Source organism: Anas platyrhynchos, chromosome 2 (assembly GCF_047663525.1).
Source record: "Anas platyrhynchos isolate ZD024472 breed Pekin duck chromosome 2, IASCAAS_PekinDuck_T2T, whole genome shotgun sequence".
Taxonomy (NCBI): Eukaryota; Metazoa; Chordata; class Aves; order Anseriformes; family Anatidae; genus Anas; species Anas platyrhynchos.
The window spans coordinates 38,326,467-38,342,536 of record NC_092588.1 but is presented as its reverse complement, the minus strand read 5'-3'; the positions used below and the strand labels follow the sequence as shown (position 1 = coordinate 38,342,536).

The 16,070-nt window shown below is 39.0% G+C and overlaps 1 protein-coding gene across 2 annotated transcripts in view; it reads left to right on the top strand.

The window, feature by feature from the left end:
* The window catches only part of CHD7 (chromodomain helicase DNA binding protein 7), an 87,876-nt gene extending 72,384 nt beyond the window's left edge, over positions 1–15,492 (top strand). The window contains exons 23-37 of one of the 2 annotated variants that reach the window (XM_072034579.1): positions 2,763–2,852; positions 3,353–3,456; positions 4,892–5,021; positions 5,306–5,378; positions 5,596–5,650; positions 6,375–6,603; positions 6,765–6,973; positions 7,114–7,791; positions 8,203–8,363; positions 10,012–10,239; positions 10,485–10,928; positions 11,525–11,746; positions 12,143–12,283; positions 12,735–12,839; positions 13,603–15,492. In XM_072034579.1, the coding sequence (XP_071890680.1) occupies positions 2,763–2,852; positions 3,353–3,456; positions 4,892–5,021; positions 5,306–5,378; positions 5,596–5,650; positions 6,375–6,603; positions 6,765–6,973; positions 7,114–7,791; positions 8,203–8,363; positions 10,012–10,239; positions 10,485–10,928; positions 11,525–11,746; positions 12,143–12,283; positions 12,735–12,839; positions 13,603–14,556 (3,823 nt within the window). In that variant the 3' untranslated portion in view covers positions 14,557–15,492. The remainder of the gene's footprint in view (positions 1–2,762; positions 2,853–3,352; positions 3,457–4,891; positions 5,022–5,305; positions 5,379–5,595; positions 5,651–6,374; positions 6,604–6,764; positions 6,974–7,113; positions 7,792–8,202; positions 8,364–10,011; positions 10,240–10,484; positions 10,929–11,524; positions 11,747–12,142; positions 12,284–12,734; positions 12,840–13,602) is intronic. The other variant, XM_072034580.1, reaches the window with a different exon arrangement.
* Positions 15,493–16,070: the final 578 nt, after the last annotated feature.

Genomic DNA, 16,070 nt, shown 5'->3' with positions numbered 1-16,070 from the left:
ACAGGGGAGGGTCAGGCTGGGGGTTAGGAAAAGGTTCTGCACCCAGATGCACCCAGAGGGTGGTTGGACACTGGGGCAAGCTCCCCAGGGCCTGGCACTCAGTCTGCCAGACTTCAAGAAGTGTTAGAACAACGCTCTCTGACACCTGGTCTGATTTTTAGGGGGAACTGTGTGAAGCCAGGAGTTGGACTCCACGATCCTTGTGGATCCCTTCCAACTCAAGATATTCTATTTGTTTATCCCAACTTGTTGTGGGGTCTACCAGGTTAACATCCTCTTCCTTAGTTGTCTTCCTTAGATGTTAAATATCCAGTTCTTGGATTCCTGAGTTTCATGAAGTAATTCACCTATCCATGGGTATATCTCATCTCTGTTATTTTGAATCATTGCCCTGATTTGATTTTTGCAATTCTAAATATGTTACTAAAGCTTATGGGAATAAAGAGCATTCTGTTTTGATTTGAGTGTTTGCTTAATTGTTGAACAAATGTCTCTTAAGAGCATCTCTTACTTTTTGTTTTTGCTTTTATTTTGTAATATCTTAGTTATTTTTGTCAGCTTCTTTCAGCAGTGTTCTGCTTCTCCATCTCAGTTTTGCTTTATATTCTCCATTATAGACAAACATAACCCTTGCCCCAAATCTTTTTGTTTTTAATTTAGGCTCTTAATTGGATATGCACCATGCAAATATAATGCATTGCTACTGAAAAGCCATCATTACTTTGTGTTTTTAATATTCATTGTGTCTTATTAATACTGTTTATTGGAAAGAATTATTGATTTGAAAAGTACCTGTGGCCTGTCAATAGGGGGTGTGATGTGAAGGAGGAAAGTCATTTAAGGGGTTTATTAGCTCATTTCCAGATGCTAACCAAGCTTAATTCTCAGCTGACAAAAACAGATACTTATGGAATTATACTAGCGAGTCTACATCCAAATAAACTCCCTTTTGACTTTTTTTTCTAAACTGTTAGTCAGATCTGTTATTACATTTCACTTGCTGTTAAAGTAATTAATTTTATTTCTGTAACATGTCCTCATTAGTTGTTATATCAGTTTGCAGATCAGACTTCAACTCATTTTTAAAATACTGCTTCTGTTATAATACAGTAGAAAAATTACCAGGATCAGGAAGGCTGATAATTCACCGTGCAAGAGTGTTTTCAGGTGCTATCTTTTTCCTTCACTTCCCTGATCCACCAGGAGTAAGTGAATTGTAGAAACAATATGTTTAGCCCAGGTGAAATAAAGCAGAGGTGGAAGCCAATTAATAAGTAATTTCTTTCAAAAGATAGTAGCACCAATTGGCTTTGTAAGAGCTGGTGTCCTTTTCTCATATGTAACATTTATGCTGTTCTAATGTAGAGGACTCCTAAAAGGTGCGAAAACCCTCTGCTTTTTGGGTTTGTTTTTTGTTTTTCTCTACTCCTCTTTTTCGGCTTGCTGTAACAGCTGTTATTGCTTAATACAAAGATGATAGAGACCCTCAGCAGCTTATTTACATAGCCACACAGGGAGCGGGGACACCTTACTGGTCCCAGTTATCACGCATACAAAAAGAAGCATGTCTGACATGTTTCGAATTGTAGACATGACCTTGATCCAAATCCCTGCTCTTCCAAGGACTGCTTGAATAACACGTGCAAAACTGGGTATTGCTCCTATTGCATCAGATCTCTAACGAGGAGCTCTCAAAACTGGTGGTCTAAATTTTTCATGCAACTGGGCGATCAGGTTACTGCCTCCTCGGTCACCCTCGCTGTTCCAGGAGCAGCAGCAATTCAACAGTTGCTGTGATGGATTTGGATACAGGGAGAGGGCAGGCTGAATAATCTCCATTTTAGCTGGTACTGATTCTACTTCATGAACTAGGCAGCAGGGGGTGCCCTGAATTGGGTAAACATGGGAGAACATGATGATTTTGAGGTATGTTTTTTTTTTTTTTTCCTGCAAAGATGACCTCTTTTCTAGTCTCCTTGAGAATCCAGAGTCTGCCATTCTCTCTTCTGCCAGCTTAAGCTGTGGCCACACCACCTAACAGCGGTTTCAGAAACGTGGTGTAGCAGAGATGGGGAAAACAAAGATGGGCAAGGAAGGTTTTTCACTTCCTTATAGCACTTAGGTTGTGCACAAGTAAAATTAAATAGCAGTTTGAACTATAAAGAGTAAAAATAGTTAATATCTCCTAAGGGAAATGGGGGATTATTTTTTCCTCCCATTCTCGGAAGCAAAAAGTTGTATAATCTGAAAAACCTGACATTCCATATTGAGGGTTTATTGTAAGGTAGTAAAACCAGATTTTATATCTCGTTTATTCCTACAACTTCTGATGTGCTTCCAAAAATGGTATTAAGGCAGCAGCTGAGGAAATTTTATGAGATAATGAAGCAGAACAGTTACTGAAAGCCATCTGCTCAGTTGTTTACAAACTTGCTTCAATACTTCAGAGGCAGTGGTAGAGTACGTGTCTAAACTTCACAAGCTGCACTAGGTAGAACTAAATGAAATGCGCCGGGGCTGGGCTGCGCTCGGTCCCTCTCTGTGCAGTGTAAGCGGTTGCCAGGCAGGCCTGTTGGAAGCCAGCAGAAAGCACCACACAGAGGTGATTATGTGCCACCATCTGTCACGCTTCAAGCCTACCATACAGCATGGCTAATCAGCCTTGGCAGGATGATGGATGAACAGCAGCAGCTGCCAAAAGCCACTGTTGGCAAACAGTCCTGAAGTTAAGAACTTTTTCCCCCCTCTGCCTTCCTCTCCAGGGTCCTGCTGCGTGTCCGCATGCTGTACTATCTACGACAAGAAGTTATAGGGGACCAAGCAGACAAGATCTTAGAGGGTGCTGACTCAAGGTTAGTGCAAGTGCAGGTTGATTTTTTTGCTTTCTGCTTCTGGCTTATATTAAAGCACATGTACTATAATAATTGCAGCATTTAAAGGTTGTTCTACTTCCTGTTAAATGTCTGTTCTCAAGCAGCCTTATTGTTTTATCAAGCGAAGGGGGTAATTTTCTTCGGGGAGGGAATAGTGTGGGAAATGACAAAAGCAGATTTTCAGTTTTGCTAACGTTGAAGGATTATTCTATCTCAATTTTAAAAATTAAAAAAAAATATATATAAATACTAAGACCTTAAACGAGTCACGGATGGAAAACCATTGGCATTCTACTCCCAAAATAGTGTTGTTTTGTTGTTGTTTTAACCATCCTAATTATTTTTCTACATGTTTTAGATTGTGTTTTTTTTTTTTTCCCTTGCATCAAAACGCATACTTAAAAAACAGCACGAACTACTTTTTTAACATCTTTGTCTTAGTAGCATTTTTGAGAATGTGTATAATGCTGTCTTTGCAGTGAAGTAGATGTGTGGATACCTGAGCCATTCCATGCTGAAGTTCCTGCAGACTGGTGGGATAAGGAGGCGGATAAATCCCTTTTAATTGGAGTATTCAAACACGGTAAGTGATGTCTCACTCTGAACAAAACTCAGTTGTAAAGCTTTCTGTGTGTAGGACTGTTCAGTCATAATATTAACAAGTATTGTTCCAAAGAACTGTTGGCTTGTATCTCCCTTTTTTTTTTCTTGCCTGCATTAAAAACCTAATATGAGCTGTAAATATCAGATGCTGTTTTTAAATGTTTGCAGAACATTTGAGAAGAAAACATTACTTTCTTGGCTGTAAATAAAACAAAACCATATTTGTTTAAATAATAGCCGAATAGTAAGATAGATCTCCATAAACTTTGCTTCCAGCACTGCTTCACTTGCTAACTCTGCCAACCAGTGTCAAAGTGGACGGTGGGCTTAACCTCTGCTATTAATCTGTACAAGTGCCTCCTGGGCTTTGTTCCAAGCAATATTTCACAAATGTCAGTGTTGAGAACTCCCGGCTCCCTTGAGTGGGATGCAGCCTTGTTAACTTTGAAAGGCTGGGGATGCAGAGCTGGCATGATATATACAGTGAGCGATTCCTGATTATAATCCCAATTCTCTGGAGGTCGCAGAGGTATTCTCAGCAGCCCAGCCTGACTAAAGGGGAGAATGATGGCTTATAAAACCTTTCATGATTACAGTTTGGCTTGAGGCTCTACAGCAGTTAGGAGCAGTGTGTTGTAGTACAAATCCTAATTGAATTGTGCTGTTCTGCCTATGTACAGCAGCTCTGTTTTGTGGGCTCAGCTGAGGCAAGTCTAGTCTAAAAATCATTTTCCTGCAGTGCACTGTTGGGATCTGCCATTTTCCATCTAGTCAACTTGGGCAGTAAAAAAGCAAACAGCAGTTTGAAAACCATAGAGGGAACAGTGTCATCTTACTGACATGCATCATCCTAAACCTAATAAGACAGGTTCGTTGGCCTTACGTATAACCTATGTATACAGCGTTTTTGCAGCCTGCATTGAGGGTTCCAGCAGTGCTGCAGCTATAAATGTGTGTGTGTGTGTGGGGGGGGGGGGGGGGGGTGCGTGTGTTTCCATTCACATCTGCATGTTAGCAGTAGGGAGTTGCTGAATGCGGAGAACCACTGCAAAAGTCATATAGGAATCTTAAACAAGTTTTTCTTGTGAAAGATTTTCACTTTGCCTTATAGAGAGATGACACGGAAGAAAGTTTATACTTTCGATTTATACTATTTGCTAATATTATTGATGTCAAAATGTTTCTTAACTGATGAAATTTGCCAATATGAAAAAATTCAGTACACAAATGAAATGTTTTTTCCCCAGTATCTTTCTTCTTTTAATAAACAGATCCTTTAAAATCATGGTGACAGCTCCTTAGTTTTATTTAAAAATAAATAAATGAATCCAGAATATTATAGTTTGCTACCTAAGCCGTTGTACTTACAGTTGGTCATAGCTTTACAAAAAAATTGTTTCCCACTCTACATGCAGGTTATGAGAAGTACAATTCCATGAGAGCTGATTCTGCGCTGTGCTTTCTGGAACGGGTTGGCATGCCTGATGCAAAGGCCATAGCAGCTGAACAGAGAGGGACAGACATGTTAGCAGATGGCGGTGATGGGTAAGGACGACATGAAAAAATTAATAAACTTTATCAGCATTGTATATGTTGGCATGGATTCATATGTCATATTCTGCTTACATCTCGTCTGAGGACCTGAAGGGATCATATAATGTAAAAAGTATGTAAAATTGTTTACACAGTTGAGCACGAAATATAAATGTGTAACTTGGTACACCATACTGATGGCTTTTGTAGCTTTTTTTTTGCCTTTTTTTTCCCCAGAAAAATAGCCTCCTCTCAAAAACAACACATTTAAAATATCTGTTTTAAATATTTTATAGAGGTGAATTTGACAGAGAGGATGAAGACCCAGAATATAAGCCAACCAGAACTCCTTTCAAGGATGAAATTGATGTAAGAACTCCACATTTATGTAATTACTAGTATATATAGTCATAACTGATACTCCATGTTTATCTTAATGTGTAATTCTTACGTTTGTAAGCTACCAGATAAACATACCTTACAAACATGCTTTTCTGCTGTGTTTGAAAGATAACATATTTTTCTCCTCAAATGATAACATATGGTCAAAACTCTAAACTAAAATAACTTCTGTCTTCTCTTAAAGGAATTTGCAAACTCACCTCCAGAAGACAAAGAAGAGTCCATAGAAATCCACCCAAGTAAGATTATATCAAAGACATTTTAAAAAGGCACAAATAGACCATTTAGGAAAAGGTGGACTGCTTGTAGTACCACGTGAGGGAATAGGTTGTGTTTTGGGAAAACATCACAGTAAACTTTTTAGTGCCAAATCTTTTCATGCTTCACATCTTTCAAAAACAATTATTTACTATGTTTGAATAATCCCACATTATGGTTTCCTGGGTTTCTAATTACATAGGAGGAATTGTGATGATAAAGACCGGATATTTCATAATGCTGCCGTTGATGTTTTTGCCGAGATAATCTTGAAGTTATTGTAGATATGTTCCTCAGTATGGAGGAAAATTACCAAGTCTAAGTGAAAATAATAAAGTGGGAAATCATAAGCATAGGTGTTTTCACAGAGGTGGAGTGATATTTCTTAGTAACATATTTAAAGCTACTGCATTAATTTAAATACTTAAAGTATTCATAATATGTTTGCATTCATAACATTGAATAATAACACTTGATAGTTATCTCTAAATGCTTCAAAAGCATTTTGGAGTTCTTGGAGTTGGATGGTTTTATTCTATTTTTTATTTCCTACCAATGTAGTTATCCTGTTTCTAATTTGTTCTGCACCAATATTAATGAGGCATATGTTCTTATCTGATTAAACAGGAATCCAGTCTTAGCCATAGAAACATTGAAATGTTTAGTGGTGGTTTTGCAGTGCACAAATACTTCTCTATTCTCTAGACAAGCACAGTGAAAGCAATGCAGAGTTAGGCCAACTCTACTGGCCCAACACTTCAACCCTGACTACCCGTCTGCGTCGCCTCATTACTGCCTATCAGCGCAGCTATAAAAGGCAACAAATGAGGCAAGAGGCACTAATGAAGACTGACCGCAGGAGACGTCGGCCTCGGGAAGAAGTGAGGGCACTAGAAGCAGAAAGGGAAGCTATAATAACTGAAAAACGACAAAAGTGAGTTTTTCAGTGATTCTGTTTTTTTAATCTTCTTTAAGCTTGCGTGTTACCAGTACTTCTGTTTTGAAAGAATAAACTGGAGGGTCTCGGGGGCATCCAAACTGTTTTGGCTGTCCTTTACCCAGCAGCCTCACTTTTCTTGTTTCTTCTTTGACTAGATGGACAAGAAGAGAAGAAGCTGATTTTTATCGTGTGGTATCTACCTTTGGAATTATTTTTGATCCTATAAAACATCAATTTGACTGGAATCAGTTCAGAGCATTTGCCAGGCTTGATAAAAAGTCCGATGAAAGTTTGGAAAAGTATTTTAATGGCTTTGTGAATATGTGTAGACGAGTGTGCCGGATGCCAGTCAAGCCAGATGATGGTAAGTTTTACTGACTGTAGAAATCAATGTGACTGTTAAGGAGACAGTAGGACTGTTGGAACTTGATTCCTAGATGCAGTGATTTAGAAATGGGCGTACATGTGATTGATGTTAAACTATACAAGTTGCTGTCATTGCAGAACCTCCTGATCTTTCTACTCTGATTGAGCCGATCACAGAAGAACGTGCTTCCAGAACTTTATATCGCATAGAACTGTTACGGAAAATCCGTGAACAGGTTCTTCATCACCCACAGTTGGGAGAGAGGCTAAAACTTTGCCAACCAAGCTTGGACCTGCCAGAGTGGTGGGAGTGTGGTAAACATGACAAAGACTTACTGATTGGTGCTGCTAAACATGGAGTCAGTAGGACAGATTATCACATTCTTAATGATCCGGAGCTCTCTTTTCTTGAGGCCCACAAAAACTTTGCTCAGAACAGAGGGACGGGTAATGCAAATACTGTCTCTTCTCTAAACCCTCTGGGTGCTGGCTGCAGTCAAACACCACCTATTGTCCCATCCACACCAGTACAAGAAGAAAAGACTACAGAACAAACAGAGTCTAAAGTTGAAGGGTCTGAAAATCCAGCAGCCAAAGAAAAGTCTGATATCAAAGAAGAGACAGAAGTTGCAGATAAGGACACTAAACAGGACTGTGATGCTGAGGCTGAGCCTGGCTCTGTTAAATGTGAATTGAAAGACATAGAAACAAGTACAGATGTAGACCCAAAATCTATTTCGGAAAAAGGCTCAGAAGAAGATGAAGAAGAGAAACTGGATGATGATGACAAATCAGAAGAATCCTCCCAACCTGAAGGTAACTCACTGATCAGATCAACTCTGTGTGCTTACCATGAGCCCCACAGCTGTTCTAACTTGGGCAAGCTGATAAGCAGCATGCAAGGAGTCATTTTGGAGCTTGGGTTGGGGTACATGTTAGCAGTTCTTCCTTTCCATGTATCGGGTGGCCTGATAAGCTTTCAAAAAGCTATCCAGCATCAGTGGGGTTTTCTCCCACAAGGGAAGATTTCCAAGATAGCTTATTGATCCAATAAGCACGGTCTCTGTGCCAAGTGCAGAAGGCTAAGGCTCTGTCATAATAATGACTGAACAAAAGCCTGAGTTAGAAATGTAGTGTCGAGCATGGTTGTCTTAACCTATTTAGTTAGGTTGACATGGGGTGGTTGGGAAGTTTAGTAGTTAATGCCTGGTCATGATTGTTATTCAGCAGGAGCAGTTTCTCAGGGTAAGAATTTTGATGAAGAAAGCAATGCCTCTATGAGTACCGCAAGGGATGAAACACGCGATGGATTCTACATGGAAGATGGGGATCCTTCTGTGGTTCAGCTTCTTCATGAGAGAACGTTTGCCTTTTCTTTCTGGCCTAAGGTTGGTTGGGGGTAGAACGGGATGCATCTTTTTCAAGACAGTTGAAATATGGGAAACGTGTTCTGCAAAGTAACAGAGTGCTTTATACAATGCTGCACTTCTAGTGGACGTGGGACTATTCTCTGTGAATGATTTGTGAAATGGCATTTTATTCTTCAATTCTGTACAAATTAGCAGAAGAAATGAATGGAATTGCTTTATGGTAGATGGTATCATTTAGTAAAACAACAAACTGCTGACAGACATGAGTTCCACAGAGACTTCAGAGCTGTATGACCGCAGGATCATACCTCTCACACCTCCATTGACAGAAGCAAATTTATGATTTTGAATTATGGATTTCATCTGCAGAGCAGTCTGCAGTGTTGAGAGCAGAGATTTTGTAAGATCACCTTTTCATTTTGGGGTGGGGAGACTGTAGAGAAGGGTACTGGTGACCTACATGATCTAAGCCATTATGTAATGTTGACAGATGTAATTGTATTAAGGTGCCCTGCAAACATAAGCAGCGGTTTTACATAGGATAAAGCTATATCTTATTTTGGTAACAATGCAGAAATGTATCTAATACTTTTTTTTTTTTAATATTAAACTTTAACCTCTTAATAAATGCATACATAATTTAGTACTCTACTTTGCAGAAAGGGTAGAGAGAGAAATAAAGTAGTAATAGTCTTAAGCTTACTAATCACCATAACAGGGCCATCTGGTTTGGGAGGGAGGGGCATGGAGGGGGGGGGGACCTTGCTCTTAATAGGCTTATTCCTGGAGAAAGCAAGCAGTCTGTTGCAGCTGCTGATTTGCTAGTGTCTTTTGCACTGTTTTGCTGTTCGGGAAGCTAACTGATGCTCATGTTCCCTAAGCAGCAGTATTTCTCGTAGTTCTGAAGTTTCTTCTACTTCAGGCAGGTTAGCACAGAATCTGCTTGAATGCTGAAACAGAAATAAAAATGATATTCATCTTCACTGCTTTCAGTATGTATTTTGGAAATGTGAACTAACATCTTATTTCAGGCACAGTGTAAAAGTAAAACAAAAAATCCCTAATCTATATAGATTCAGCATAAGTAGACTAATAAACATAATTAGAGATTTTTAGTGTACACGCTTCAGTGAAATTTGAAGTGATAATGGGCGTGGAATGAAAATTGACATTCATTAGATGTCCCTAGGTTGGTGCCCGTTTCATAATGTTGAACTTTATTAATAGTGACGCTAATGAGGATCCACTTCCTAGGACAGAATTGCAGATCCAGCCTCTTGGATCTCAACAACTGCAGCTTTAAGATACTGCTTACAGATGTTTTGATTTTTCCCTTCCTAACTGTTGATTTTGCTAACAACTGAAGTTCAGCGGTGTAAAATAATGTCAAGTTTCTGTTAAATCTGCCAATTGGTATGTTGTCAAGAAAATTTGTTCTGTCTTCCTCTTTCGCCTTAATATAAATGCTTCTTTTAAATGCTAGTGATACTAAATTTTGCAAAATTCACTGTGCGTTAGCTTCTGAGAAGGTGATCAGTTAATACTGACCTGCAAGAATAGTTGGTTTTGAGTGTACTTAAGCTTTGCAAGCTGGACTGTGTAGGTACACTCGCTTAACAGGCCACTTTTGCACTAAAGGTTCATTATGTACTTTTCCTTTATGCAGGACCGAGTAATGATCAACCGATTAGACAACATCTGTGAAGCAGTGCTGAAAGGGAAGTGGCCAGTAAATAGGCGCCAGATGTTTGATTTCCAGGGGCTCATACCTGGGTATACTCCAACAGCTGTGGACAGCCCTCTACAAAAAAGGAGCTTTGCAGAGCTCTCCATGGTTGGTCAAGCCAGCATCAGTGGCAGTGAAGATATCACTGCTTCTCCGCAGTTATCAAAGGCAAGGCTGCATCTTTCTCATTCTTATATTTTATCTTGTATGCATTTAGGTACTACTTTTGCATAATAGGAAAAAATAGCATTTCTATTTCTTATCCTATTTAATCTAAAATAGGAAAAATAAATAGTATTACTTTAAATACAATGAAGGCTTTGTTTTCTGAGTTACATGTTTGGACTTCTATTTTTAAACCAGTATACTAAACAAAGCTTTGTTAATGTTTGGAACTCCTTACATTTCATTAGGAAGATGCACTGAATTTATCGGTTCCACGTCAGAGGAGGAGGAGACGAAGAAAGATTGAAATTGAGGCTGAGAGAGCTGCTAAGAGGAGAAATCTTATGGAAATGGTTGCCCAGTTACGTGAGTCTCAGGTGGTCTCAGAAAATGGACAAGAAAAGGTTGTAGATTTATCAAAGGCCTCACGAGAGGCGACAAGTTCTACCTCAAATTTTTCATCTGTTACTTCAAAGTTTATCTTGCCTAATGTCTCCACACCCGTGTCTGATGCCTTTAAAACTCAAATGGAGCTGCTGCAAGCAGGTCTTTCACGCACACCCACAAGGCATCTACTAAATGGCTCTTTAATAGATGGAGAACCGCCCATGAAGAGGAGGAGAGGAAGGAGGAAAAATGTAGAAGGGCTTGATCTGTTATTTATGAGCAACAAACGGACATCATTGACTGTAGTAAGACAGCAACCTTTTTGTCTCCTATTTGTTCTTCTGTGTCTAGTACTGTCTGAATGTGAGTTTAAAGTGTTGTTATACTCTTGCTAATAGTAATGTACAGTTCTTACCCAACCAGTTTTTGCTTTGTGTTTAGAGCTATTATTTCTTTTTGAACCTGATAAAATGTTGTTTGCATCAAGTTTTTATTGTAGCAGTTTGTCCCTGAGATTTTAGTAGCTTCTACCTTCAAAAAGACAAACACAATTTTCATATTTTTTTAATTTTTTATTGCAAAGTGTATCATATTATAGCATACATTTTGAAAATTAAATTTATCTTTCTTTACCCTGTAGAAGGGGAAGGTTTGGGGGTCCATTAACTGGGAATGCATGAAAACTACTCTGTCTTTAACTATGGTCTTTAATGTACAAGGCTGATAAATTTACAAAATTCCCTAATGTGGCAGTATTGCTTCACAGAGTATGAACATTTAAACCCAATTAACTCTTGCCTATGCAGAATCTCCTTCAGCCTTTAACTTTAGACCCTGAAATTATTTCTCCCAGGTAACTGTTACCTTAATTGAGACTTAATACTGGTGTTAATGTTTTCAGGAGGATGCAGAAGTGACCAAAGCTTTTGAAGAAGATATGGAGTCCCTACCAGCAAGGAACATTCCATCTCCTGGTCAGCTAGACCCAGACACTCGCATCCCTGTAATCAATCTAGAGGATGGGACCAGGCTGGTGGGAGAGGATGCTCCCAAAAACAAGGATTTAGTTGAATGGCTTAAACTGCATCCCACTTACACTGTAGATATGCCAAGTTATGTACCAGTAAGTATGCGATTCTTGAAGTGTGCTTCTGCTAAGAAAGTTTTACAGATACTGAAGCAAATTTTTTCATACAGGATGCAGTCATTGGATTTTGTAGCTGGCTGGATTTCAGTGGAGGTTTTCTCTTTAAGCTACACTTACTATAATATCTAAACACCCAAGAGGCACCAGAATACCAGGGCTGATTTTCTTCTTTTTTAATATTTGTATTTAACAATACGTTAAAACAGTATTTGTGTCAAGTTGTGCAGAATTTCTTCATCTGCTAATAAGATTTTTCTGAGGATAGAATCATTGGGTGCTTCTTAAAATGTTTGTTAGAAGAAGGTTTCTTAATGGATGATTTTTGTCAAGAAAATGAGAAACTAAAAAGCAATACATTTCTCTTATTTCCAGAAGAGTGCAGATGTGCTGTTTTCCCCATTTCAGAAGCCGAAACAAAAACGACACAGATGTCGAAACCCTAATAAACTGGATATAAACACCTTGACAGGAGAAGAAAGGGTACCTGTTGTAAATAAGCGAAATGGGAAGAAGGTAAAAATTAAGTTAGTTCAGCAGAGTTGTTTAATACTGTCTTTGCATGTGGAAAGCAGGCTTTCTATTCCAAGCTTTCTTTTTAAGAGAAGTTTAATAGTTTGGCACAGGCATTTATTCTTACTGGAATCTACCACTCCCTTTAATCCTCCTTTTGCTCTTCTGATATGTTCATATCATTTAAGTTGAGAAAATAACTCCTACTTTTTGAAACTGTATAATTTATTTCCTCATATCAGATAAGAATTTCATTACGAGTACTGCCTAAACTGCGGCATTTGACTGTATTTTTTTTAGCACCGTCTTCTCAATTCTAGTATCTTTAGCTAGTTTCCATTTAGTTTTCCACAATCTGAATTGAAAGTCTTCATTGTCATCCTACCTCAATGAAAGTGCATAAATGGAAAATGTTTGTTTGTGTTTTTAAGTATTACCATATCTTTTGCATTAGATGGGTGGAGCTATGGCCCCTCCAATGAAGGACTTGCCAAGATGGTTGGAAGAAAATCCTGAATTTGCTGTTGCTCCAGATTGGACTGACATTGTTAAACAGTCTGTAAGTGAAACTTTAATTCCATGCCTCACTGTAGATTACAGCATGGAAAAGTTGAAGGCCATGTACATTTTTCCGTGCAAGTACTGATGATGATTAAGTCTTTATCTCATAGCTAGTTCTGAGCTGAGGAAATGGTAGCGTTAGGAGGGGAGTTACCCAGCTAGGAGAAAATGATGATAGAAGGTTGCTCTGGAGTTAGATTGCAGTACATTGGAAAAATCAGGTACAGTAAAGCAACCTTCAGAATTTGTTTTGTTGCTTTTTTATATTTTATGTATACAAAAATATAAAGCAAGCAGCAATGAATTCTTCATCTTGGTTTGGTAGCTAGCAGTACCCAAGGACTGACTTTTCTGCCTTTTACTTGAAAACTGGTGTCTGAAAATAGAGGGTACAATTCTTCAAATACTTATTTTAATAAAATACCACTCAGCATACTAGAGTTCCTTGGAAAGTACAAGCCATGGACTCGTAACTGTAGTATCTTTTTAATGAAGTTACAGAGTTTCAGCATGTTTTGTTCTGTGTTTAAATAAGCAAAAGGTGTGACTTTGCTTTCTTCAGCTTCTCTTATGTGTTCTAGTGTCATTCAGTTTGGAAGTAGCTAGTCAGACCCTGCTTTGCCAGGATTGAAAAACAAATCGCTTTTGGAATATCCAAATAAGATAATGGAAGAAGGAGGAAGGATTTTTATCTCCAGTTAATTGCTGAAATGTATAAAAGATGAGAATAAAACTCTTTTTTTCCTGCATCCCCTTTTCAGGGTTTTGTTCCAGAGTCCATGTTTGACCGTCTTCTCACTGGACCTGTTGTGAGGGAGGAAGGAGCAAGCAGAAGAGGAAGAAGGCCAAAAAGTGAAATTGCCAAAGCAGCTGCAGCAGCTGCTGCTGTAGCATCAACTTCGGGAATCAACCCACTACTAATGAACAGTCTGTTTGCTGGAATGGACCTCACCAGCCTCCAGAATCTACAGAACCTGCAGTCTCTCCAGCTCGCAGGCCTCATGGGCTTCCCGCCAGGGCTAGCAACAGCTGCAGCTGCTGGGGGGGATGCTAAAAATCCGGCTGCCATGTTGCCTCTGATGCTGCCAGGGATGGCAGGGTTGCCCAATATGTTTGGACTAAGCGGATTGTTGAATAACCCGATCACGGCTACTACTGGAAATGCCACTACTGCTTCCGGTCAAGGAGAGACTGAGGATGGCGCTTCAAAAGCTGAAGAGAAGAAAAATGAGAATGAAGAGGAGAACAAAGACTCTGAGAAAAGCACAGACACTGTTTCTGCTACTGACTCTGCAAATGGATCTGTCAGTGCTGCTACTGCGGCGACTACCGCCACTGCCACCACTACCACCACCACCAACACTGGATTGCCCGCAAACCCTCTGGCCTTCAATCCCTTCCTGCTGTCTACCATGGCTCCTGGCCTGTTCTATCCATCTATGTTTCTACCTCCAGGACTGGGAGGATTGACTCTGCCTGGTTTCCCAGCACTAGCAGGACTTCAGAATGCAGTGGGCTCCAACGAAGAGAAGGCTACTGACAAAACTGAAGGAACTGCCTTTAAAGATGAAGAAAACCTAGAAGGCAGTGATGCAGAGGAGAGCCTTGATAAAACTGCAGATTCCTCCGTTTTAGAAGATGAAATAGCACAGGGTGAAGAATTAGACTCACTTGATGGGGGGGAAGAAATAGAAAACAATGAAAATGATGAATAACCAGTACCAGTTACAGTTAAAGTGTTTTAAACTTTTGACAAGTGGTAGTCCTACTGTTTACACTCACAGTTAATGTCCATACTTAGTTTTTATAAGCTGTTCTGTAACATAGTGTAGCAAAAAAAAAAAAAGTTCAAGTCATGTTATACAGATGTGTCAAAAGGTATCTTGGTCATTAAGTATTGTGCAGTGCATTATTTATTATCCCTAGGAGAGATGAAATTTGAGAGGTGATCATGTCTTTTTAAGGAAATTGACATAATGCTCTGCTTTTTTTTTTCTTTTGGTACCATTGGTATTATGAAAAGCAGCAATTTGTAACCGAGTGGCACTAATAGAAGGAAGTGCTGCTTAAAGGAAGGATGAAGTTATATATTTAATTTTTTTATTTTTATTTTTTTTTGCTGTGAAGGTCAAGATGAAATTTACCATACATATCGTACTTGCGCTTCATTTTGACTGTATGGGAGTTCACCCACTCACATGCGCGCACACACCCACACACACACTCTCTCTCTGACAATCTTCATGATAGTGTGAATGTCTCTGTCTTGAGACGCAGCAATAATAAGGCAGCTGTTGAATGTGAAGAGTACCTTTTGGAAATTTACCCGCGGAGAAGGTTCTTACAGGATAAAGCTACAGTTTAATCGTCTCGTGATCTTGTAATGCACTGGTATAAACAAAAAGAAAAAAATCAGGTACCTTTTTTAAATTAAAGGACTTTGTTACTTTAGCCACAAAGCTAAACAGCATTACCTCAACTCTAAACTAGCCTTGAAGTTTACAGACATGACTTTGTAAATGTATTGTTTTTCTTTGTTGTGATGTCTTTTTATTTTTTTTTCTTTGGAAACTGCTATCATGTAAGATAAGATGTAAATTGCTGCCAACTGTAGTAATGATGCTTTTAATAAAAGTGACCCATGATATGCAGAGATGTAATTATAGAATGCAGTGTTTAGGGACATCACAACTGGTGTTCGCTTTTTGTATTTGCATTGTGGCTTTCTAAAGCATTTTCTGCTCTCTTCTTTAATAGATTAGTGGCTGTAAATGCCGAACTGATTGTCTTCACGGGACTAGGCAGGAAGAGAAACCTTGAATTACCTTCATATTTTCCACTCTAAGTAACTCTACAGAGAGGCACACTAAAAACCCTACTTTACTCCTTCAAAGGGGCATGAGAGACTGAGAATACTTTAAAATGTGTTCAGCATGTGATAATATGGTACACTAAAGAACAAAAGGGCAAAAGAAAAATGAGGCTTTAATAGGCACAATATCTAGGTCATTTATCCTTGGTTAATGGGTAGAAAAACACAATGCTGTAGTGACAGCAAGGGATACAAAGGCTCTGTGGTATCCTGTAGACCAGAGCTTGTGATGCCAGAAACCACTGTGTCAAACAACCTACATGAAACTAAAACTGACCCACTTTTCATAAAAACCAGTGTCTCTTCTGGAGAGCTACTGATTTGTACCCTTTTGTGACCTTTGATATTTGAGATAAT